Below are 27,137 nucleotides of genomic sequence, written 5' to 3'. Positions count from 1 at the left end.
CCTTAGCTTTCTTGAGAACAGGGACAATGGTGGCCTTCTTGAAGCATGTGGGTACAGCAGACTGGGATAAGGATTGATTGAATATGTCCGTAAACACACCAGCCAGCTGGTCTGCGCATGCTCTGAGGACACGGCTGGGGATGCCGTCTGGGCCTGCAGCCTTGCGAGGGTTAACACGTTTAAATGTTTTACTCACGTTGGCTGCAGTGAAGGAGAGTCCGCAGGTTTTGTTTGCGGGCCGTGTAAGTGGCACTGTACTGTCTTCAAAGCGGGCAAAAAAGTTATTTAGTCTGCCTGGGAGCAAGACATCCTGGTCCGAGACGGGGCTGGTTTTCTTTTTGTAATCCTTGATTGACTGTAGACCCTGCCACATACCTCTTGTGTCTGAGCTGTTGAATTGTGACTCTACTTTGTCTCTATACTGACGCTTAGCTTGTTTGATTGCCTTGCGGAGGGAATAGCTACACTGTTTGTATTCGGTCATGTTTTCGGTCACCTTTCCCCTGGTTATAAGCAGTGGTTCGCGCTTTCAGTTTCATGTGAATGCTGCCATCAATCCACGGTTTCTGGTTTGGGAATGTTTTAATCGTTGCTATGGGAACGACATTGTCAATGCACGTTCTAATGTAAACAGCGAGGTATAAGGAGAGCTCCGTCAGGACTAGTGCCATACATTAACAAAATGACTCCTCTCCTTCAAAAACACATTTACAGGGTCACCCCAGCCTGGCCTGTCAAATGGACATTGTTAGATTACACAATGACAGTCTGGGAGGGAGAACCATGAGGAATTAGGACATTACATAAGATTTAGAGGTTGTGATGTTGACACACACACACACACACACACACACGCAAGAGCAGATGTTGCTGCCTGGTGGGAATGAGCCTGGATGGTATCCATCACCATCATTACTGGCACCTCCATTCCTTGTTACATATTTCTGCAGCAGCAGCCTGGTGTTGCTGGTTGGCGATCCTCTCCTCCGCTGATCAGGCAGACACTGATGGGTCATCACTTAATTCCTCTCCTGCCCTGCCTCTCCTTCCATTCCCTACACTCAATAAAGCCTCTCCCTTCTGCTCCCTTTTTTCCCCCATACTCTACCTCCCTCGTTCCCTCTCTCATTTTCTCCATTTTTTCCACTCATCAATCTCAGCTGAGCCCCAGACGACGCAGCCTCCCCCCGCTTCTCCCCTGGAGGGCGACCGCTGGTCGGTTGGGAGAGAAACACAAACCTCGGCCCACCGCAGTCCCGGCCACCAAGCAAATGCCCTTGTCTGTCTCCTGGCTCCCCACGCTTGACGCCCCTGTCTGAGTTTTTTGGCCCAAAACTCATCCAACTCTTTGATCCTGATTAATCTGAGTAATACTGTATCTGAATTCACCACAAAATATATATATGATGGCAGAAGACGTACTAGTTTGGATGCTAGACTTCATGTCCATGTATTCACCTCCAAAAGAATGAAAACCACTATATATTATGGCAAGACAACATAAGATTTTGGATGCAAGGCTCTCCAAGATTTCATTTCCCAAAGAGTTTCGGTAACATAACATGAAATCCTCTTCCTGATATGCTGCCAGTGTGACGGCTGCCAGTGTGCCTCGTCTCCGCGACAACGTCCCTAATGTGGGATTTACTACCATCAAGAATAGAGAAGGAAAGAAAGGATGAATTGCGATTGGCCATAATCATCTCTGAGTGGTTTACAGCTTGGGAAAGGCTTTCTGTTAACGCTATTGTAATGGAGAAGTTTAAACTCCTATAGCTGCATCCCAAATGGTACCGTACTTCCTATAAAATGCACTACTTTTGAGCAGGGCCCATAGGGCTCTGGTAAAAAAACAGCGCACTTTGTAGGTAATAGGGTGCCATTTGGGACGCAACCTCCACGACTTATATTGGAGGCAGTAAATATGCATTTGTGTGGGAAGAACGAGGGTCTGCGGTTTTACTGTATCCTAAAGGCACAATCACTAGTACATATTTGGGGTGGCCAAACGGCAGCCCTACCACGTAGTTTGCAATAAATCTGAACAATGGAGCAAAATAACCTTATAATTTGGGATATGGTGGGGTAAGACAGTTGTACCAAGCTCATGAGGGGTGGCAGGTAGCCTAGTGGTTAGAGCGTTGGACTAGTAATCGAAAGGTTGCAAGATTGAATCCCTGAGCTGACCAGGTAAAAATCTGTTGTTCTGCCCTGAACAAGGCAGTTAACCTACTGTTCATTAAGAATTTGTCCTTAACTGACTTGCCTAAAGATAAAATGAGGCATTTGTGTTGTATTCTTCAATAATCAATGGGTGTTCTGTATATCATTAATTAAAATGACCACTGAACTGCTGTAAATATTGCAGATTGCTCCTTTAATGGTTTCTGTACCATCACCTTCACTAAGATAAAGTGGGGAGATTGGGTGGTCTTATAGCCTAGTGTAGTTGAAATTGATTTACCCCCCCTGTTGAACCTAGACCATTAATCATGGTGATGAATACATCCTGCGGAAATGTGTGAGTACCATAGGTCTTGAAAGAAAGCAGAGACAGGAAAACACAAACACTGAATCTCTGCCTGTGCTCCAAAACAACCAACATGACACCCACCACCGCCTACACAGGAGTCATGGAGAAACGTGATACAACCACCACCTCCAGACTCAGCAAGGATAGTGAGGGGAGGGAAAAGCTCGCAGAGCCAACTTTTATCCTCACTGTTGAACTTGTTGAACTTGTTTACCAGGCCAATGCCTTTGACTAGTGCTCTTTAAAAGCACACGGACATTGACAAAAACAATTAGCTGTCAAAGAACCACTGTGTAGAATCCTTCCGCATCACAAACTAGTACCATTCCTACGTGGGACAGGAGTAAATGGATAGGTGGGTGTTCTCCTGTCTTTCACCAACACGATTTCTTGTGTGTTTTGGAGCTCACTGCTGCACTCTCCATACGCACCAGTGGAGCTTGCTCAGTAGGGGGTCTCCACCTTTCCCAGGCTAAATTCACTTGGCTGCACTGCTACAGCAATAAACATCCTCATCTCATTCAAAGAAGACCAACAGATAGAAATCGGTGTATTGTTCAAGTCAAAGCCATCCTTATAACTGCAGTGAGAGGAGGGAATGAATGAGAATGAATGAATGGGAATATCTATACCCAAGTGCAGTTGATTATTCAATAGATCTGAGTACTACATTTCGAGAGACTGCACACAAAACTTAACGTATAAACTTCAAAAAGTATCTCACATTGCCCTGCCTGTTCTGAAGCGTATGAAATCCTTCACCTCATGGCCCTCTATCTTTGCATCGCAGTTCGATTTCCACAAATTACTGCTAGAATCATAATTAGCTGAGAGCCTATAATGAGCCGAACCAAATCAAAATGTTCTAATTCAGAATTCTGGTACCATCTATATTTGCAGCATAGGTCCAACGGTTCCAGTAAATGAGAGTGAGTGATGTCATTCACCCAGGCCCAGGGTTATTAGCTTTGGGCACTGTGCCCCTGGATGACCAGCCACAGGTGTCCCTGTGGGGCCAGACCATAAACATACATATTCATACATCATCAGGCCAGACAGACACCTGCGCTGACTCAGCCGCCTGGGACTCTGGCCTGCTTTCCTGGCAGTCCCTGACCACTGTGTTGACTTGGTCTGGCTCACTCTCATCAGCATTCCGTAAACTCAGTGCACCATCCATGCATGTGAAGTACCGCTCCCTTCCTCCCAGTAAGAACATCCAGGGAATGCAGACAAGCCACCTCATCTGGGTTTGTGGCAGGTGGGAGCCACAGGGCACACACACAGCATGCGTATTAGTTAGCAAATGTGCCCTGATGTGTGGTCAATGGTCATTAGGCAATAGGCATTGACACATGGTTTGGACCATGTTTGTGTTGGGGGAAAAGAAAAAGAGAACCCGAATTTCGATATTAATCCAAACATATGGGAGTTTTGACAATGTCTGTAATGCTAGTACATGTCTCACCTGTTTTGACCATTGCCACAGGCTCCTCCCCTGAAATGCTACCTGTCTGCTTACACAGAAATAGGACGTGAGAACTGTTGAGTCGGTTCTGACTAGAGGGAGTACAGATACGACCGGAAATGACTTTTTCGTAGCAGGTTAAGAGATTTTATGCAGCGGGTTAATTAAGATAATTAACGTGGCAGGTTAGGAGACTTACTGTGGGTTAAGGTTAGGAAACGGGTTAGGCGTAGGGTTAGCTTAAATGCTTCCGGCCTTAGCTGTACTCCCTCCGGTCACAACCCACTAGGCACACCACGTCATTTCAGTGTGGAAATGTGGGTAATATTTGGTTGAGAGGTTGATCAATAAGATTTCAACCTTTATTCACTCACTCATAAAGACAGCCAGAAGTTAGTTGAATTCCCAATGTGTTATCATTATGCTTTCAACCATCTAAAAGCACAACTAAATTCCATAGGAAAATCAATGTCTGATTTTTGGTTTAGTTGTCATTTATGTGTGTTATCGCTGTGCTTTCAACCATCTAAAAGCACAACTAAATTCCATAGGAAAATCAATGTCTGATTTTTGGTTTAGTTGTCATTTATGTGTGTTATCGCTGTGCTTTCAACCATCTAAAAGCACAACTAAATTCCATAGGAAAATCAATGTCTGATTTTTGGTTTAGTTGTCATTTATGTGTGTTATCGCTGTGCTTTCAACCATTTAAAAGCACAACAAAGTTCAAATGGCGAATACCATCTCAGATCATTTGTATTTATACAACAACTTAATGTGTTATTACTGTGCTTCATCTAAAAGCACAACCAAATGATCTGGATTGCAGTTGAGATTACATTAAAAATGCATAGTGCAAGTGATCAAAGCTGTTTGATATTCTGCACAGATTATTATAGCACTTGTGAAGATCTCCACAGACCTGCGACCTCTGCATGCCATCTTAAAACATGCACACTTTCTATGATTACATAAGAAGAAATGTTTTGTTACCGTAGGCTAACCTCAAAATGTCACCATTGACGTGTTACTCATTTTAAGGTTGAATAAATGTTGTTATTAGTTTGTAAGAGCCTTGACTTTAGGCGTTTTACTGTATAACAAAAGTAATACTGAATTGTGTTTGGTTGACAACACAACCAAATATAAAAATTAAGGATATCTAATGCTTGGATAGTTTCATCTGAGCCACTGGCTTAATTCTATTCTTTAAACTTTATTTTGGGTTTAGTTGGAGAACCTATCATTAGTTAACTTGTCGACAAGTTAATAGGCTATTTACGGTTTGCAAAAGTGATGTTGAATTGTGTTTGGTTGTCACTGACTTAACCCGGCTTTAATTCTAGTTTGTCTATAAATTAATCATTGATATGTTGGTTTCGTATCTCCATCTCAACCAAGAACCAAAGTTAAAGAATAGGACTAAATCAAACTATATTTAAAGTGCATTTAAAGTTTGATTCGATTATATTTAGTCCTATTCTTTAACTTCGATTTTTGGTTGAGATGGAGACGTGAATCCAACATATAAATGATTAATTAGTAGACAAACTGTAATTAAAGCCAGACTAAGTCAGTGGCACAGATGGAACTATCCAAGCAGAAGACACATCTCCATCAAATGTTGATATTTGGTTGCGTTGCCAACCACACTATTCAATATCCAGTTTGTCTATAAATTAATAATTGATATGTTTTATTCACGTCTCCATCTCAACCAAAGATGTAAGTTAAAGAATAAGACGAAATCTAATCTAACTTTAAATGCACTTTAAATAAAGTTTGATTTAATCCTATTCTTTAACTTTGATTTTTGGTTGAGATAGAAGTGAATCCAACATATTTATGATAACTTGAAGATTAAATTTGAAATCAACCAAATCTATATATTATCTATTTTTAGTTGAACCCTGGGTTGCATTGAAACAATAGCTGTTGATAACTTTGCAAATGCTATATAGGCCTAAATAGTATCATTGATGATGCAGTCAGTATATGACTTATGAGGTATGGTTACATATAATTTACTTTGATAAACCTACCCTTTGGAATGACTTTGATAGCAACAGCGAATAAATTTAGTTATTAGGAGATCTCTCAATAATCATTCCCACAATAGGTAGTAGTCAGTGACTACTGCCACTGACTACAGTGGTAGTAGTCAGTGACAAATATCAAAGCTAGGCTTGGTTAAAACCCTGGATGGGAGACCAAATGAATGGCTGTAGATAAATCAACTCGTCAGCCTATTGTATTTAGCTGATTGTGGATATAACATTGAAGATCTGACATTGTTACAAATTCAACATATTTTAGCACATGTTGAAAGTTGGTTACAATGATAGTGTAACGGATGTGAAACGCTAGCTTAGTTAGCGGTGGTGCGCGCTAAATAGCGTTTCAATCGGTGACGTCACTTGCTCTGAGACCTTTAAGTAGTAGTTCCCCTTGCCCTGCAAGGGCCGCGGCTTTTGTGGAGCTATGGGTAACGATGCTTCGTGGGTGACTGTTGTTGGTGTGTGCAGAAGGTTCCTGGTTTGTGCCCGGGTATGGGCGAGGGGACGGTTTAAAGTTATACTGCGGTGGTGCGCGCTAATGCTGTTGACCCGGATCACTGGTTGCTGCGGAAAAGGAGGAGGTCAAAAGGGGGGTGATTGTAATGGATGTGAAACGCTAGCTTAGTTAGCGGTGGTGCTCGCTAAATAGCGTTTCAATCGGTGACGTCACTTGCTCTGAGACCTTGAAGTAGTGGTTCCCCGCGGCTTTTGTGGAGCGGTGCGGTGGGTGACTGGTTCGCGCCCGGGTATGGGCGAGGGGACGGTTACAATGACATAATCCTGTGGTTGAAATATCACCCCAATTTCACCCTCAAAACAACATTGATTACTTTTTTCAAATCCAATGTATTTTCCACGTAGATTCCACGTCACAATACGTTGACAAATTAGGTTGAAGAAACGTTGATTCAACCAGCTTGTGCCCAGTGGAAACCTGTTGAGTCTGACATGTTGATATAGCCGCCCACACATAGGCCTACTGTTATTACTATGACAAACCCTCGTGTAAAAGGAGCGATGTGTTCTCTTTAGTTAAATATTATTAATTCGCAAATGCCAATCCTATTAGAATTAAATGCTGCGCAGGAAACTGTAGAGGTGAGCACGCGATTGCTCCGAGCTTTGAACATTTCTCGTGATCAGAGTCGCACTGAAGCAATAAATAAGTCTATAGGTGAACAAGAGCGGTAACTGTTATGGGAAATAACCAATTAAACCTCAAACATGAGCTACGTTTGAAGTGTTTCTACACAAGCCACTCACCTTGAATTCCACGGACAGTTGAGGTGTATATTCAAGGGTCCAAAGCGCCCGCACCAAGGATGCCAACTGTGTGGTCACCTCACCCCTGGCAAGTTGCGCGTCCTCGTTTTTTACAATTCCGTTTACTCTCCCCTGACACAAATCAGACTTGTATTGTTCCAAACCAAGGTACTCGGCCAGCAGGTCAGTATTACTGAGGCACTGAACCACCGCATTCATGAAACAAGTGTTTCCATGATTCTTCAACCCAAGGACTCCTGGAGTTTTGTCGCCATAGCACCACGACAGCCTGTCTTTTATAGATCCATGGGAAGACAAAGTTGAGGCGCTCTTCTTCACCTTAATCTCCCTCGAGACCCGAAGTTCATCTTTATTAAAATTCCCTGAGTTGGCACTCAACGTGCACGCGGCGCTGTCTCTGAACCCGCCATCATCATCCTCACCGTCAGGTGGCTCGACGTCGCCAAAGTGTGCCAAAGTTCCCAAAGTTTTCAGTATCCTGCTCATAAAATTTCCAACGGACTTCAACGATTTCCTCCTGAAAAGCTTCCCGGCTTTGTATTTCTTCTCTTTGCGTTTTGTAGATTTGGTTTTCATTGACTGTTTCCTCGTCTTACTCTCCTTGTAGTTATCCATGGTGGTTGGTTATTTACCAGGTAACAAGAAGTGAAAACGAAACAACTACTGAAGCAATAGACTCCTACCTGTCTGCCCTTACACCTTCTCCTCTCGAAACCACTCCGGTCTCCGCTAATAGACAATACGGTGGTTTAGGCACATGACTAAACAATGTCCCTCAGACATTCCGGTAATTACCGCCAGGTCTCGGCGCGCCCTTGTCATACTGTTTCGCTGGTAAAATGGTGAAGCAGCTGGCACCTGTAACCAGTAACCACCACGTAGGTGAGTTGTCTTCAACTCCATGATCCTCGGCTCAATACTTCCTCGTCGTTGACACGGTGCTCGAGCACAAACAGCTGGCGGTCTTTATCTCTCTCCCTCCAGCAGCGCTCGGAATGGTTTTCTGTTTGGTGGATAGTGCGCGTTATTCCCGCCCTCCTACAATTTTACCCTATATCAAATCAAATCACATTTTATTGGTCACATACAAGTGTTTAGCAGATGTTATTGCGGGCGTAGCGAAATGCGTGTGCTTCTAGTGCGGCAATATCTAACAAGTAATATCTAAGAATTTAACAACATATACCCAATACACACATATCTAAGTAAAGGGATGGAATTAAGAATATATAAATATATGGACAAGCTATGTCAGAGCGGCATAGACTAAGACACAGTAGATAAGTGTAGAATGCAGTATATACATATGAGATGTGTAATGCAAGATATGTCAACATTATTAAAGTCACTAGTGTTCCATTTATTAAAGTGTTCCACATTGAAGATGGCGCACGTAGTGACAGGACTCTGAAACGGATGGATAGTTGGCTTAATGACAACTTGAACAAGTTTGCTGACTATTGTGTATTGTTTAATCAAAACTATTGCAAGCGTTCTGTAGGCCTATATAAGCAAAATACTGAACCTATTTTGTATCAGAGCAATTCAAGGTCTACACTGTACAGTACCCTTTCTTTCCTTTTTTACTATAATCTATATTGGTATGATGTGAGTAGGCTACGGTGTATGTCCTCTGTTACAAGATGGTCCCAACGGAAAATAATGATATTTTTGAGGTGTGTAGGAGCCCCCTACTGTTTTAGGCTGAGATGGTTCTGCACCCTGGTGATGGCACACTAATAGACGGCACCTGCACTATCCTATCCTCTGATGGAATGCCTCATCTAATAATGCACTGTTGGAGATTTTACTGCACTGTTAGGAGATATTTATGCACTGTTAGAAGATATTACTGCACTGTTGGAGATATTACTGCACTGTTGGAGATACTACTGCACTGTTTGAGCTAGAAACATAAGCATTTTTCTTCACCTGCGATAACGTCTGCAAATCTGTGTACACGGACAATCAACTTTGATTTGATTATTCATCACGACTATCAAACAAATGTCCTAAAAATAATTTTGTCAGGCTGGCACATCCCCCTGCCTCACTGCAATCTGGGTACACACACACGTGGATGAATCAAATGATGGGAAAGACACAGAGAATAAATGGTTTTTAATGCTACTTGGTAGTGCATGTTTTGTACCGCAAAGTGCAATACACTGCTAATATTCTCAATCAATTTCGGTTTTAATTTCACAGCTCGCCAAGACCATAGATTGGATTTAGTGAGCCAGATGTGCCGATTTACTCACGCAGATGTATAACATTCATATTTCACTTCCAATATTTGTATAATCTCACGTATTATTGCAGTGTAAACGGAAACCTTGTATTTCTGAGGAGTCTGCACTCTGCAGCCCCCGGTTCCAAACTTCTGCGATGAGTCAGAAACTCTAACTCTTACCCTATAGGGCTATACATTACTCTTATCTCATAGCATGGCCTCCGAAGTATTCAGTGTGTGTGCGTGCGTGCATGGGCAGTTGGGTGGGATGCCCTATTTTACAGAGCTAGGGGTGTAGGTTATGTTTTGTTGACTTGGTCCGTCGATAGCGCACTGCAGGTTTGCTCTCTTTTTGTGGGTAGCGGACTAGTGGGTTAGCTATTAATTATTGAGTTTTGAACTTCTGAGCAATCGAGAGGGGAATGAGTTTGAGAAGATGGAAGCATTCCAAGAGGCTCGCTGGCCACACACACACATACACACACATAAACACACACACACACCCGAGTGCGCGCACGCACACTTCTTTACCGAAGTCTCTGGGGAATCTCTAATGATAGATTAGCTGACAGCAGCGGTGTGCTAAAGTGCCTGTGAATCTGGGCCTCGTTGTCTCTCTTTCTCTTCTTTACCACATGACATGCATATAAGACAGTCATATCTGTATGAAATATGCATTTAATGTACTGCGTAGCCTGCCTTTTTACATTCACTGTGTATTAATGGGAAAAAGGGGATGACACAATCACTTCTGTTCTTCCCTTAGAAGATCCGAGAGAATGCTATTCAAGGCTATAATGAGCAGATGAGTATCTTTATAATGTTCTGTGACTACATTATCCAACTTTGTATTGATGAGGTTAAGAGTCCCTACATCATTTTATTAGGTTAATTCCATGCATATTAGAACATGTGTGTCTGCCAAGTTTGTTGATACAGTACATTATTAGAATATGGCGAATACCACACTACAACTATGCAATTACCTTCAACAAGCAAAATGTAGCTAGTAATGCATTCTTCAGTCAATATCGCACAAATAAAAATTATATCCATTTATTTTCATGAATGAATGAAACATTTGCTCTATGATAGCACTAAGGGGATGTTCATGAGTTAAGGGCATGTTCACTGTTCATGAGTTCTTCAGAGTTGTTTGGTGTGGGGACAGGGGTGTATTGGGACTGGGCAGGGTCAAGTTCCAAAGTAAAAAGTTTGTAGGGTGTGTGGGTCAAAGGCCATAGGGTCATGGGTTTTTTGACTCTCTGTTCTCCTGGCCTCCGGAAGGCACTCTAGGGAGAGGAGGGGTGGGGCTACCTCCACCGGAGCACAGCCCCATCGACACTGGCGCTCACCATGCTCCTGTTGTTGGTGGAGATCTTGACGCTGGTGATGCTGCCGCTGTGGCCGACGCCTACGTGGGTCACCTCGCCCTCTTGAGTAGTCCCACACTTTCACCAACTTCTCGTCTCCACCTGAAGTGGGCAAGCAGAGACACATATATCTTGTTTATTTCTATGGAAAAGCCTTCGAACATTGATCCAACCGCATGCTGAAGTCACGTTCAACCAAGTGCTCTTCACGATAGTCCCAAGCTATTGAGAGTCGATACAGGGATATTTAATGGACAGACCATGTGGTGTTGTTGATCGATGGTAGTGTCGTGTCTTTGGCTATGCCGGATTAAGTGATATGACATGCTATTCTATAAAATAATTTCTCCGTAATTAATATTACCTGATTGAGCTAATCATGTAAATGTAATTAACAAGAGAGTCGGGGCACCATGAAATAATATTTATAGAGCTGTTATCTTCTGAATAAACTCTTAAAGACCTAGTAATATTTTACATCAATAGCAGTCAATATTAATCGTCACCTTAATTCAGTCTCATCTGAAAGTTGTAAATTCTTGGTTAACTTCACAAACCCTGGCTAACAAGTTGAGCCAGCAATGCAAAATTGTGTTTAATTATTTATTTACTAAATACCTAACTAATCACACAGAATTACACATACACATAATTAATCATAACTTGATTACAAATTACGTCATAAAGGAAAACGTCCCTAGCGGGCGGAACAGATATGACAGCTTGTTACACAAAAGAAAAGGGGCTGGGTTTGAGTGAAAGAGCGGGAAGACTGAGGAACAAAGGGCGAAGCTGTGCTATCGTAAATACAGTATCTTATGCATTCTAAATTACCGCCCATTTGGAAAAGGAAAATGCAATAAATATATACTCTGAGCTGCGCTTCGGTAGGTTGGTGGTAGATGGAAGGCCATGTTGCCCAACTGAGTCCTTTGTCCTTTGAAGAATGTCTCTGCTGGTAAACTGGATACGTTGTAGTAACGTCGTTGTGTGGTAGAGGGGATACTCTGTCTGTTCCTTCCTAACCTGCATTTGCAGCTGCTGTTGCTAACTCAACGTCTAGGAGGTATCACTCTGTAGTGAATAAGAGTTCAAAGTTTTTATTTTTTTATTTTTTATTTTTTTACCCCTTTTACCCCAATTTCGTGGTATCCAATTGTTGTAGTAGCTACTATCTTGTCTCATCGCTACAACTCCCGTACGGACTCGGGAGAGACGAAGGTTGAAAGTCATGTGTCCTCCGATACACAACCCAACCAGCCGCACTGCTTCTTAACACAGCGCGCATCCAACCCGGAAGCCAGCAGCACCAATGTGTCGGAGGCTACACCGTGCACCTGGCAACCTTGGTTAGCGCACACTGCGCCCGGCCCGCCACAGGAGTCGCTGGTGTGCGATGAGACAAGGACATCCCTACCGACCAAGCCCTCCCTAACCCGGACGACGCTAGGCCAATTGTGCGTCGCCCCACGGACCTCCCGGTCGCGGCCGGTTACGACAGAGCCTGGGCGCGAACCCAGGGACTCTGATGGCACAGCGCCCTTAACCACTGCGCCACCCGGGAGGCCAAGAGTTCAAAGTTCATACCATTCGCAACCAAAGCTCACGCTGATGTTGGCTTCGTTCTGTAGTTATTATCTGAACCATTCTGACATCGGACCGTCGTTCTCACATCCTCGGAACAGGAGGTTATATTGTCATCAAGGCTTTATATAGGAAGGGAGAGGAGGGCGTGTTTGAAAAGTTTTATAGCCCATGTCCCTTCACTGGGGCGGGCCACTGATTGAGCAGAGCCCTACCTTATGAAAACCCACATCTCACATTTTAGAAGCTAAAATCACATTTCATCCCATCACAAATAATTTCATATTCAAACATTTAAATTGAACAACAATTCCATGTGAATCCGATAACTTTGATGTGTAGACTTTCCACTGTAGAGTTTATGTCATCTTATCATCGATGAGAATGTCTCAGATGACAACCGAACTGACATCATATTCATTAAGTACCACCGCATATGTTCAATTGGTTGGATTACCGGAATATAGTTCATTTCCCCCCACCTTCTGATGTCCCCAGAATCTCTATGTTAACCAAGGGGTTTGCAAATGTAACATCAGTAGCATAGAGAGAGGAAAAACGGGGAAAGAGGTATTTATGACTGTCATAAACCTAACCCCCAGGCCAACGTCATGACAGTAGTCAACAGTAGACTAGTCCTAGATCTGTTGGGAGCTGTGCCAACTCCTATGTCTATGTCACGTCAAACAGTTGGCGAGACCACAAATCAACTCATGCTCTACCTCTTCAACTCAGCCAACAAAACCAATGTAAAGGGTACTGTACCAGTGACAAGGTGCTGCCCGTCCTGTGAGATGTGCATGCCATTGATGGCTCCTGAAAGGGAGCCCTCCAGTTCTCTGATGGCTGAGCCGTCATACACCTCCCAGTAACCAATCTGGGAAAGAAGAAGGCCATTCAGCTATATGGAATATGAATGAGAGAGCTTGTACATATAAAACTTGTCAGATTCGTTTATTTGACATATTCTATGTTATATTACAATAAATTCTGAAAATGACCATGCATCACAGTTTTATAGTAAGTATGAATGCCACTCCTTGTATGTCTTCTGTTCGTTCATAGTATAGTAATTCTGCCTCACTGAATTATCCATCTTCATTATTCCACTATATGTAAATGAGTCCGGAGAAATCCTATCAAGTTTTTGTGCGCCCGCCACAGTTAAAACAACATGTTTGTGACTCTAAATGAGAGTTAATCATCCCGAGGGTTTGCAGCTGTCAAAGACTTGCGTCTCTCAAAGGCTCAATTGTTATTTGAAGTTTATTTATAGCCGCACAGTAACGCCACAATCTCCCCACACACGCAAGCGAGGTCCTTTCTTGTTATTTTTATGACAAAGCTAATTACAATTACAAACTAACTGACGCAAAACGAGAGGACAGACGAATTTCATCATTAAAATGCAGCATGTGAGGTATCAAGGATGAGGAAACTGTGCTGCCAGACTGGCTTAACTGTCTGGCAGCACAGAGCTAAACCATTTGTTATTTTAAGTATTGGAACTGGACAAACTGATTGTACCTGGAAATTAATGATTTCTTTATACGCACAATGGGCTTTATTAACTGAAAATCTAAATCATCAACGAGTCAATGTTTAGGCCATAGAGTGAATATTACAATAACCTACGCAATCTCCTCACACAGAAGTGAGAAAATGTCTAGAATATCTGAATAAACCAGTTCAGAGGATTCATTAGAAAGGTGTCGGCCAATCAGAAAAAAAGCTCCAGTTGTATGCAATGAAACAAGTAATGTTACATGGGAGAGAGCTCAGAATCGCATTTATGAGAATAGCTTCTCGGACTGGATTTCATCTCTTAGTAAAACCACAAACATAATGCATTATGGGACTGAGGAAATGTAATCTCACAAAGACATATCAAATACAGTTTGTAATAATGGGATTGAAGAGAAACAAATGGCAAAAAAAACAACAAGATATTTATAGTTTTAAGAATGAAAAACAGCACTTAAAGCACAGATGCAGCCTAAAGAGAGACATTTCTGTGGGATGGTAAAAAAATACACTTTTGTACCTCAATATCATTCAAATTCAATGGAAAAGCTTACTGACTGGAAAACACATTTGTAAGACATTATTGCGAAATACACAACAGTCAGGACTGTTCATCAGTATAATTCAATAAAATGGAAAGGCTCAAGGTTCTTTACATGCATCATTCATTGTGAAAACATATGGTCAACATAATGACCGGCAACCATCATTTATGCATAAATGATATTTTTTCAATATGATTGAAATTAAATGGAGAAATCCAAAGTTCTTTGCATGCATTCATTCACTTTATGAAATAATATTTTTGGTCAGCATAGTGAAAGAAAGAAAAACCCCTCAATACCAGCAGCAACTAGCTTACATGATTTGAATCTTAATCAAATCACTAGCTATCATATGAGGTGAGATATGACACAGCCAAAAAAGTGAGAGGGAGGAGAGTTAGCCAAGTAGCAGACACAACGCTCCCTCTCTCCAGTATAGTTTGTGTTGTGTCATAGGGAATGGGTTCAAATCCAGTTTGATTCTCTAGTCACGACCTCTCTCCCCTCTCCTGGTGTCATGGAAGGCTTATTAGAGACCAGCACCTGTGTGAGAGTGGCCGAGTCACCCTAACCCATCTGTGTTCCCTCCCTTCTCCTGTGGAACCTGGCTCCTATTCAAGGAGAGTTAGGTTGAAGCATTAGGTTGCTGAGAGAAGGACACATGGAATTGATTGGCTTGAATTGTGAGGATGACCACACAATGTATTTTCATAATGAGCCAAATCTATTGGTTTTCTATCCAAAGTTGCAAAGGAAAGCTATTTAATAAACACAAGAGACCGGCAAAATAGACAAAAGAGTGTGGCGGTATAGCAGGAACAGCGGCATCTAGTGGTCAAAATATGTGACTTTCACACCTCTTTATGGTAAATAATGCAAGTGACTTCAGTTGGGAAAAAACATCACCAGATTCACAGGGAATAAATTACAGTATGGAGAAGCAGTACTCCAAGCCACAGTTTCATTCTACTTGTCAAACAGAGAACTGATACTGTATACTGGTTGTTGGGGTGGGATTGGCATGGGGTGTGTGGGGCCTGTTGGTGGCTTTTGACAATTTTTTGTGATACCTCATTTTTGTCATTAATAAGAACAGGTTTGGTCGGATGTTGGGTACTATATTTATTGAATATTATCTGAATCCTATCAATTAAAATGGCAAATTTGGATGCAATCAATTAGCTTAATTTCTCCCATTTAACATTTAATTTCAGCAAAAATAATATTTCAGGAATGCTAATCTTACCGGTTTCTTACTACAGAAACAATTTCAGAACAATCTGAGATGGTGGGTGTCATGGCTTGCTGAAATGACATCACATGATTCTTTCTTTAAAGTGACAGTGCAGTTATTAACAGGATTTTTCTGTGTTTGATATATATTTACACACTATGAGGTTGGAATAATACTGTACAATTGGGAAAATTATAATAATGCCCTTTTAGTGTAAGAGCTGTTAGAAAAGACCGCTTGACATTCCTGCCTGTTTTGGTGGGATGGAGTTTTGGCCAGGCGGTATAAGAGTCTGCCAATAACAGCTAGTTTTCAGGTTACATATCCCTCCCATTAGGCTCATCCAATTAGTCCACTTACTCAGACCACTCCCAGACAGTCCTAGCAAAAGTCTTGCTCGATAAATTGCTCTTTTGCCTGACCTTCAGCTAGCAAGGTGCCTGAGAGCTAGGACCGCGCCAAGGGTTAACATAATGTGTGTTGTCTCTTCGTGTGCAGGGCAAATAAAAAACGAATTCAACTAGCAGACCTCCAGTTGTGGCAGCGTCTTAATTAAAAGTACACAACGCAGAACGAACCACGCTACAAACTGCAATTTCGTATGATTATTGACCATTTAAATGTAAAACATTCACAGTAAAGTACTTGTTGTTACCCAGAAATGATTTGATATTGAGATATAAAATGGCTCCAATGAACTTTAAATACTAATTGCCTAGCAGGATAGCTTCGGCAATAGGTCCTATAATCATTACAATGCCTTGAAAGCTACACAACCATTACAATGCATTGAAAGCTACACCACTGTGCCAAATTGAGATTAAATGTCCAGTCTTTTGTGCAATCTTATGGTACAGTATGTGTTGTGTAATTTCAATACCAGTATGTTGAAAACATGAATGCATGCTGTGCCAAGATTAGTCTACATTTTCACACTGTTGTGTGTAGTGTTGTGTAATTCCACCTACATGTTGAGGCAATACATCACTGAGGACAGTAACCCACTTACGAAGGGCTGTACACCGATAAAGCCTTCTTAGCTACTGTGTGGGCTTCCATTTATCCCGACGCTACGCCCAGACATGTATTTGACCATGCTAATCCATTTACACATACAGTATCTCTCGCCAACATCTCAAGGACATCTCAAGGACATTAGTCAAACAAATAAGTTATAGGACGATCAAGAGCTCTCTCTCTTTCAAACGGAATACTTCAGAAGGTCTTTATTGTCCTATTAGTGCTGGACAATGGGAAGGCCACAGAAGCCTATATACCATGCTTCTGATAATTGACATGCCACAATGGCTATTAATAAATACCACAGGCTCAATCCCAAGACCCTGATGGCCCTACATCACAATCAGTCAAAACTGGTACCAACACAGGAGTGCTGGGTCATCATCACAAGAGGCTTCTGGCTGACCCCACCACAGAACCACCAGCAGCAGTAGTCTGTTCTGTTGTCTCCTTCCATCCGACAGACTGGAGAGTGTGAAGCTGTCCCCAAAGACCCTCTACCATTGACCGAACTCTGAGCCAAGGTGCTGCTGCATCCAATCCCTCTCTTCCTGTCGCCCCCCCCCCCCCCCCCCCCCCCTCTCTCTCTCTCCCTCTCTTTCTTTCAGTGTGTGTGTGTGTGCGTGTGTGTATCTGTGTGTGTTACTGCTTGCTCACCCCAGACAGAGCGCCTGTGTCCTGGGGCGAGCAGATGGTGTATCTGGCACACGGGCACTTGGATGGCATAGGCGGGCATCGCATCCGCAGGAAGACGCGAGAGCCAGAGCAGCACTTTCTTTCTAGTCTCTCTCTCTCTCTTTTTTCCTCCACTCATTTTCTCAGTCTCTCTTTTTTCAGCCTCAGCGCATTCACAGTGCTCGCTAATCAGCACAGTTTGTGCTCGCCTCACAGCATGGTGTTGAGCCAACAATACGGGCCTTATTAGTCTGTAGAGCTTGTGATGAGTGGATATTATGCATATTGAAGCGGGGCTGTTGTGAACCTCCGATCCCACCTTATGTAACTCAGTTTTCATTATAGGTAATCAAGGCTTAAAGAGGTGTTACAGACACCTGGCAGCAGGACTGCTACATCGTGGCTTATTATGATTGGTAAAGAAGGTAGGGAAACATTTTAAAACACGACACAGCTGACGCACGCATGTGTACAAGCTTGACATGGCCTTTCTACAGCACATCAATACTAGCCTCTCTAACAGAGCTCATCTTGAGATGAGATGAAGGCGAACAAGAACGCCTCAATACAGAGAACAGCCTTCTCTAACTTTCCATGACTGGTGACTGGGGACCATACGCTGCACAGAGAAATCATCAGCTAGCTAGAGTGTGCTGTGCCAGTGAGTCTTGGCACCAAGAGGGACCTGAGTCTTTTCTAATTCCAAACCTTTCTGTCGGTGCCACTGGTGATGATCTCGTACTCCTCGGGGTGGTAACACACACTGCTGAACAGAGTGTTGGCCAGGACCATCTGATTCCTCACAAAACGCCTGCAGCGGGAGGAGGAGAGAGGGAGAAGAAGGGAAAGGGGAAGACAGAGAGGAGAAGCAGGGAGAGAGAGAAAGAGAGAGAGAGAGAGAAAGGGAGGGGGGGGAGAAGGAGAGCAAGAGACTTGAACTGAATGTTGAATACAGGAAACACATGAATGGAGGAGTGGTATTAATGGTAGTGGCAGTGGTAGTGGTAGTAATGATGTGTGTTGAAAGCCTCTCACAGTGGGAAGCCAATGCAATCAGACAGAGAGGGATAAAGGATTAGGGGTATGGGGTAAAGAAGTGTTTGGGTGTGTGTGTGTGTGTGTGTGTGTGTGTGTGTGTGTGTGTGTGTGTGTGTGTGTGTGTGTGTGTGTGTGTGTATGTGGGTGTGGGTGTGGGTGTGTGTGTGTGTGTACATTGTGCCTGTGTGTGTGCGTGCTTGCTTGCACATCTACATGTGTTTATAGATTTGAGCATGCATACATCCATGCATGTGTGTGTGTATAGTATGTGTGTGTGTGTGTGTGTGTGTGTGTGTACAGTGTGTGTGTGTATACAGTACATGAGAATGTGCATTTGAACTCACACCAAGTCCCAGATGATGCAGGCCCCGTCCGAGCTGGTGGTGACACACTCCTTGTCGTTGCTCTTGATCTTGATGCTGGTGATGGTGGCTTTGTGTTCCTTCATGGTCTCAATTAGCCGGTGACAGCCCTGGAGGATCTCCCACACACGCACCTGCAACAGGCCAGAGACTGGCACTAGGACTCAATACAATGATGCCGTTGAGGAACACCACTACATATGTATGCAATAATACGTGTTTTCTGGGAGTGTTTTTGTGAGAAGGATGGGAGAAATGGAAGAGCTTCAAATATTTGTACAAATTTGTCAAATACATTAGATGGGAATAGTAGATACATGACATTCCTAAGTATTTCTATATTGAGATTGTGCTGTAAAGTGTTGAGATGATAGCCTGGTTCCAGATCTTTGTGCTATCATGCCAAACACTGTGGCAAGGAGTGGCATGATGGCCTAAATAGACTGGCACCCAGGCTACTGTGAAGATTGTGGGCTCAGTTCCTTATATTGGACACGTGTCTTAACTGTAAATGGCTGGAATGAAAATGTACAGTAGAGGATCAAACTATTTATTATTATCATGACTCAACATATCAAGGCTCCAACAATGAGAAGGAATATCAGGCACATTCACACCCTCACATTAAAAATACAGTCATTATCTTACAGGCTAGTGTGCTCCATAATAATTGTCGCTAGTCCATCATCGTTATAACTTAAGACAATGCCATACACTGCATTGATGCCGTCTCGTCCTTCCCTAGTGTAGTGCTAGCCACATCAGGGTTGTGGCTACTGCTAGCATTGTGGCTACTGCACACACAAACACACACATATACTGTGCGTGTGCGTGTGTCTATGCGTCTATGTATGCTTGTGTGTGTGTGTGTGTGTGTGTGTGTGTGTGTGTGTGTGTGTGTGTGTGTGTGTGTGCGTGCAAGTGTGTGCAAGTGTGTGTAGGTGTGTGTGTGCACTTAGCTGGGTGTGTGTTCATTTTTTAAATGACCCCATTACCAAACAGAACTCCTAATGGTTCCTGCCTACCACTGATGATGCTGTGTCCGTCGATCATGAAGTTCAGGGCGTTGCAGGTCATGTTGGGGACGGAGATCCGCAGCAGCTCCTTGGAGGTCTCGGCGTGCCACACTCTGATGTCATCCTGGGAACACGTGGCAAACAGCTCCGACGAGCCACTGGGAGAGAATCAGAAACATCACTGGAATAAGTTTATGGCCAGTCATTCTGCACTTTAGTCTGTGGAACAGGATTTGCTTTGTACCGGAGCCATAGGCGATAATACATGTTTATGCTTTAAACATGGTCATGTCGCCCTCTAGTGGGAGTAAATGGGCAATGACGGCAAAGCATGAAGGTAGACGAAAGCAATGTTGTTTGAGGTAGTTTCTCTTGACAGCATAGACTATGGTTGAGGTGGATATAGGTAAAGACAGCTATATATTTGAGGTGACATATGGCAATCAGGTAGTAGTGATAATAGAATGTGTGCTATAAAACAATAATGTGGGGGGAAAAGAGTGAATCACATACAGTATGTAATCTTGTCTCTAAATGGGTGCCTGTATTTTGAAGGGTGTCACTCACAAAGGGAAGGCCACGTCTTTGACTGCACTGTTGTGACTAGTGGCGATCAGCTCCTCTTTGAAGTCTGTGTAGCCAAAACGGTAGATCTGAGCCGCCTCCGTTCCTGCAAAGAACTGGTGGCCCTCGCCTCTCACAGCGATGGACGTCAATCCCCCCTCCAACTGAACCTTCCTATGGGGGTTAGATGGCAGAATACCACATTGAGTACTTTATGTACTTCTACACATAGCGTTAAAAGGCCCACTCTGTAATAAAAAATATATACAAAATCTCAGCCCCACCTCTTTGTTTGCCATGAAGCTGAGGGGCTGAAGAAATGTAGCCAGTCTAATGTGTAGGCTAAGCTACAGTATGGATGCAACATGACAGTTTTAGATAGACGATATAAACTGGAGGTTTTGAATGGGACGCGAAAAAATACTGCATTCTGAATCTAAACTACTAATACCAGGTAGAAAGTGTGTATAAATGATCATGAACATACAGTATTTTTATATACATGTATTAGCTGCGCTATTTATCAGATTTGGTTAATTGTGTGGTGTCAAACAAGTGAGCTTGCCAACATTCTTCATCAAGAATATGAGCCATATGGATTTATTGACAATGAAAAGGTTGTGAATGTTGTTCGCTTGTCTAATATACACTGAAAAGATATACACTAATATACACTGAACAGATACACACTAAAATACACTGAAAAGATACACACTAATATACACTGAAAAGATACACACTAATATACACTGAAAAGATATACACTAATATACACTGAACAGATATACACTAATATACACTGAACTGGAAGCCTGGGTGGTCCCACCAGACCATCTACTCAGGAATCTGACGTGACCGATACAGTCAATTAAAGTGCCCCCCTTGCAATCTGCTTGATTCCCAGTCATGTGAAATCCATAGATTAGGGCCTAATCCATAGGGCCTAATCTATAGGGCCTAATCCATAGATTAGGGCCTAATTTATTTATTTCAATTGACTGGTTTCCTTATATGAACTGTAACTCAGTAAAATTGTTGAAATTGTTGCATGTTGCTTTCATATTTTTGTTCTTGTTTTTGTATTCTGAATTCTCACACATCCTCACTCTAATATACAGTATCTACCTGGATTGTTATTTCTTGATTTCTTGTTTTGATTATTTGTGTATGTGTATTGTGTTTGAGAGACATTCTGCTACACTGTTGGAGCCAGTAACACAAGCATTTCACTGCACCTGCTACAACACCTGCTAATCTGTGTACGCAACCAATCAACTTTCATTTGATTTTGATTTGATGTAGACAACTCGATATCTTGTCTGTCATCCTGCAGCACTTACTTACTTGATGGTGTTGAAGTTAGGTCCTGAGCACAAAGTGAACATGCCATCCCCAGAGCCCACCAGGATGTCCCCAGACTTCAGCACCTTCAGTGTGTTCACACCCTGCACCAAAAAGACAAGAGGGACAGCTGTACCAAATGACAACTAAGATCTCAGAGATATGAACATGTGGAGGTCACCCGGGACACTGAATATACAGTAAACCTACCTTGCTGAATTTCTGTTTTCGTTGGCCCACAGCTGTTGAGGAGGCGGGCCTTCAGGTTGACCTTCAGGACGTCACCGCTGGTGGTTCCGCAGTAAAAGAAAAGGTCGTCGTCTGGGATCTGTGATGCAACGAGGTCACCTTAAGAAATAAGCTTTCCGTCTCCACCTGTACTATTTTGAGAGGCTGCTTGATATGCAGGGAAATTCTTTATCTTTATCTTAATTCAGAGATCAATCGACCTCAGACAACAATTGCCATGTGAATAAAATTACAGGAACCTGAACTTGTGTGTTTACAGATTTCCTCATTAATACACCATGAGAAGTATTGATGAATAGTCTACCTTTGCTTTGTCTCTGAACGTACTTTGAGTGGTTAAGAATGGGTCGTACAAAATCATTTTGGGGGGCATTTGGCACCATTGTGCAATTTACTCACTGGTTGAATCAATGTTGTTTCCACATAATTTCAATTAAATTACGTTGAACCAACGTGGAATAGACGTTGAATTGACGTCTGTGCCCAGTGGGTATTCAGTCAGTACCACTATTACTTCGAGCTGTGTCTGCTTTCTATGGTTTAGCTCACCTCAATGCAGTTGACAATCCTCTTCAGTTGTCCTGTCTGGCATTCCGTAGGCCGGATCTTCCTATTTGGAAGGTCTAGCTCCCAAACATGCATTGTGCCACTACAGGGAAACAACATATTACAAGTGTGTTAATTTGAAAGTATTAATAATACATTTTGTTTATTTAATCATTCTCCGTGTTCAAGTCCAATAAAGATCTGTTCTGCTTGACAAAGTAATGCTCTATTCTAACAGCAACCCAGAGTCTCTGTAAGTCACTCACTTGCCGGCGGAGATGAAGATGTTGTCGCTGTGGTTGGTGTACTCGATGGTGAGGCAGTGGCCTGCACTGTGGGCAGAGGCTGGGCTCCCACAGATCGCTTCTTTGCTCTCAAGGTTCCACACCACAATGCTGAAAACACAAACCACTCACATTTACAGCCAGACTGTAGTATAACCTACAAATTACTGTTGAGGTTCTTCCAATGTGAAAGTAGTTTTTAAAGTGACACAATCATCCAAAGCCTGTTGGATCTAACCAATCTAATCATCTAATCAAAGGTCTGAGGACCAGCTGATTAGTAGGATAAGGTGTGTTATAGCAGGACTGGAACAAAATGCTCACTACATTAAACTACCTCGTACCTTCCATCATCCTGTCCACCTAGGGAGACAAGGTACTTGTCATTGGGGGAGAAGGCAAGTCCCTCCACCTTCGCTTTGTGGAGCTGTAGTCTGGCGTGGATCGCTCTCTTCTCATAATCCCAGATGATCAGATCAGCATGGAACAACATAAATTAACTCTGTAATCTACAGCCATTCATGTGTTTCCTACGTTCAACATTCACCTTTAGCCTCTCCCTCCGTGCCTCCATCCAACGGTGTCTGTCTGTCTGTCTGTCTGTCTGCCTGCCTGCCTGTCTGTCTGTCTGTCTGTATGTCTGTCTGTCTGCCTGCCTGTCTGTCTGTCTGCCGTTCAGTCTGTCTGTCTGTCTGTCTGCCTCTGATATCAAGAGGCGAAACATGACTGCTCTCTTAATACTAGAACGTTTCACTGTCTTTAGTTTACCTTGAAGCCCATGAAGGTGACCTGTCCAGAAGCGATGTAGCGTCCGCTTTTGGACACAGTGACACAGGAGACGTTGTTGGTGTGTCCATGGAGGAACTCCTGTTTGCCATCTTTCAGGCTCTTCAAAATAACAGTGCAACCAAGAGGATAGATTAAGTGTTCTCTGTCTGGGTGCACTCTGAGGCCAGAAAATATATGTCCTGTCCCCCCAAAAATTGTAAAGACATGCTTTAGACCAGAACTAAAGATGAGGATATGATTATGATTATGATTAAACCTAACTTGGTTGTCTGAAGCAGGATTCAGGAGAAACTCATCAAGGTAAATAAAATTTGCCACATGCACCGAATACAACAAGTGTAGACTTTACCGTGAAATGCTTACTTACAAGCCCTTAACCAACAGTGCAGTTCAAGTAGGCTAAAGTAAAAAGTAATAATAAAAAGTAGCACAATAAGAATAACAATAATAAGGCTATATACAGGAGGCACCGGTACCGAGTCAGTGTGCAGGGTTACAGGCAAGTTGAGGTAATCTGTAAATGTACTGTAGGTGGGGGCGAAGTGATAGGTAACAAACAAACGGTGAGTGGTAGCAGTGTACAACGTGATTTTCTTGATTTTTGTTTTAGATTCCGTCTCTCACAGTTGAAATGTACCTATGATAAAAATTACAGACCTCTACATGCTTTGTAAGTAGGAAAACCTGCAAAATCGGCAGTGTATTAAATACTTGTTCTCCCCACTGTAGGTGTTCCTTTTGTCCAGGTGAGAAAGGGCTGTGTGGAGTGCGATTAAGATCGCGTCATCTGTGGGTCTGTTGGGGCGGTATGCGAATTGGAGGGGGTCTAGGGTGTCGGGAGGATACTGTTGATGTGAGCCATGACCAGCCTTTCAAAGCACTTCATGGCTACTGACATGAGTGCCACGGGGCGGTAATCATTTAGCCAGGTTACCTTCGCTTCTTTGGGCACAGGGACTATGGTGGTCTGCTTGAAACATGTAGGTATTACAGACTTGGTCAGGGAGAGGTTGAAAATGTCAGTGAAGACACTTGACAGTCTGCGCATGCTTTGAGTACAAGTCCTAGTAATCCGTCTGGCCCAGCGGCTTTGTGAATGTTGACCCGTTTAAAGGTTTTGTTCACATCGGCTACCGTGAGCGTTATCACACAGTCATCCAGAACAGCTTGTGCTCTCGTGCATGCTTCAGTGTTGCTTGCCTCAAAGCAAGCATAAAAGGCATTTATCTCGTCTGGTAGGCTCGCGTCACTGGGCAGCTGGTGTCTGGGTTTCCCTTTGTAGTCCGTGATAGTTTTCAAAGTCTGCCACATCCGACGAGCGTCAGAGCCGGTGTAGTAGGATTCAATCTTAATCTTGTATTGACGCTTTTCTTGTTTGATTTTTAGTCTGAGGGCATAGCGGGATTTCTTATAAGCGTCCGGATTAGTCTCCCACTCCTTGAAAGTGGCAGCTATAGCATTTAGCTCCATGCGGATGTTGCCTGTAATCCATGGCTTCTGGTTGGGATATGTTCGTCCAGTCACTGTGGGGACGACGTCATTGATGCACTTATTGATGAAGCCGATGACTGAGGTGGTGTATTCCTCAATGCCACTGAATGAATCCCAGAACATATTCCAGTTTGTGCTAGCAAAACAGGCCTGTAGTGGAGCATCCGCGTCATCTGACCACTCCCGTATTGAGCGAGTCACTGCTACTTCCTGCTTTAGTTTTTGCTTGTAAGCAGGAATCAGGAGGATAGAATTATGGTCAGATATGCCAAATGGAGGGTGGGGGAGAGCTTGGTATGCATCTCTGTGTGTGGAGTAAAGGTGGTCTAGGATTTATTTTTCCCTGGTTGTGACATGCGGGTAAAAATTTGGTAAAACTGATTTAAGTTTGTCTGCATTAAAGTCCCTGGCCACTAGGAGCGTCGCTTCTGGGTGAGCATTTTCTTGTTTGCTTATGGCCTTATAGAGTTGGTTGAGAGCGGTCTTAGTGCCAGCTTCACTTTGTGGTGGTAAATAGACGGCTACGAATAATACAGATGAGAACTCTCTTGGTAGATAGTGTGGTCGACAGCTTATCATAAGGTACTCTACCTCAGGCAAGCAATAATTCGAGACGTCTTTAATATTAGATATGGCGCACCAGCTGTTATTGACAAAAAAGACACACACCCCCACCCCTCAACATGGGTGGATTAGAGTTTTTTATTTTATTTTTAATTTTACCCCTTTTTCTCCCCAATTTCATGGTATCCAATTGTTGTAGTAGCTACTATCTTGTCTCATTGCTACAACTCCGGTACGGCTCAGGAGAGATGAAGGCTGAATGTCATGCGTCCTCCGATACACAACCCAACCAGCCGTACTGCTTCTTAACACAGCGCGCATCCAACCCGGAAGCCAGCCGCACCAATGTATCGGAGGCTACACCGTGCACCTGGCAACCTTGGCTAGCGCGCACTGCGCCCGGCCCGCCACAGGAGTCGCTGGTGCGCGATGAGACAAGGAGATCCCTACCGACCAAACCCTCCCTAACCCGGACGACGCTAGGCCAATTGTGCGTCGCCCCACGGACCTCCCGATCGCGGCCGGTTACGACAGAGCCTGGGCGCGAACCCAGGGACTCTGATGGCACAGCTGGCGCTGCAGTACAGCGCCCTTAAGGATTAGAGTTTTGAAGGAAACTTCCAAATACTTTCCATAAACTGAATAGCACATTACAAATAATTGAGTTATATTTAGACACATTGAAAAGATGACAAACCAGCTGAAACCCCCACTGGCAACAAGCAACAGTAACGTTAGTAACTAGTAGCTACCATAGCATGCTATGATATTTTACTTTACCGTTGAACCCAATTACAGCCTCCAGCTCAAGCCTGGAATCTCTTGTGCATCTCCAGCCATGATTCAACAATATTGCACCTATTTTTTCACCAAGTCTCCAAGCCTGTAAAATCTTATCGAGCTTCAGCTATCTTTCTCTCATTTGCCATCCAGACAAACAAACGTTGCCTAGCAACTTAACCATTTGTTTGGGTCAGTTTCTATGGTGATGTAGTAGTTGTCTCATGCAGCCGGAGGAAAGATTTGGGTGCGTCTTTGGAGTGTGATTGGTCCATAGAGATCGGTTTTGTCTAGAAGGGTTACAGGTTTTGTCAACTTTGACTTTTCGTAGCAGGTTTAAGAAAACTTACACAGCAGGTTATGATAATTAACGTAGCAGTATAGGAAAAGTGTTAGGGTAAGGGTTAGCTATAAAAACTTTTGAAGTAAATTTGACAGAAGCTGTATTCCATCTAGACATGGCTAGAGATCCTATTAAATTAAAAAGATCCAGAATGAAGTGAAAATGGAAGCTATTGTGGTCAGGGAGAAATCCAAAACAATCTGGAATGAATATGCAGTAAAGGCATAGGTGATGCATTTC

The 27,137-nt window shown here is 43.1% G+C and overlaps 1 protein-coding gene and 1 pseudogene across 3 annotated transcripts in view; both read right to left on the bottom strand.

Annotated features, from left to right (window-relative positions):
* LOC110493556 (ubiquitin carboxyl-terminal hydrolase 43) overlaps nt 1-8,482 on the bottom strand; it is a 117,122-nt gene extending 108,640 nt beyond the window's left edge. For both annotated transcript variants that reach the window (XM_021567902.3, XM_090204650.1), the window contains exon 1: nt 7,322-8,482. In XM_021567902.3, the coding sequence (XP_021423577.3) occupies nt 7,322-7,957 (636 nt within the window). In that variant the 5' untranslated portion in view covers nt 7,958-8,482. The remainder of the gene's footprint in view (nt 1-7,321) is intronic.
* Nucleotides 8,483-10,867: 2,385 nt separating this feature from the next.
* On the bottom strand, nt 10,868-26,722 carry LOC110495117 (cilia- and flagella-associated protein 52-like; annotated as a pseudogene). The gene is made up of 11 exons (XR_016488127.1): nt 23,275-26,722; nt 22,913-23,041; nt 22,650-22,749; nt 22,062-22,179; nt 21,855-21,955; nt 20,514-20,684; nt 19,853-20,104; nt 18,913-19,092; nt 18,239-18,341; nt 13,298-13,409; nt 10,868-11,050 (listed from the first exon to the last, which is right to left on the bottom strand). The product of XR_016488127.1 is annotated as a cilia- and flagella-associated protein 52-like (transcript).
* Nucleotides 26,723-27,137: the final 415 nt, after the last annotated feature.

The sequence above is a fragment of the Oncorhynchus mykiss genome, chromosome 17, assembly GCF_057628025.1.
Source record: "Oncorhynchus mykiss isolate SJ-2025 chromosome 17, ASM5762802v1, whole genome shotgun sequence".
NCBI classification, from domain to species: Eukaryota; Metazoa; Chordata; class Actinopteri; order Salmoniformes; family Salmonidae; genus Oncorhynchus; species Oncorhynchus mykiss.
The sequence above is the reverse complement of the archived record's forward strand: the minus strand, read 5'-3'. Positions and strand labels throughout refer to the sequence as shown.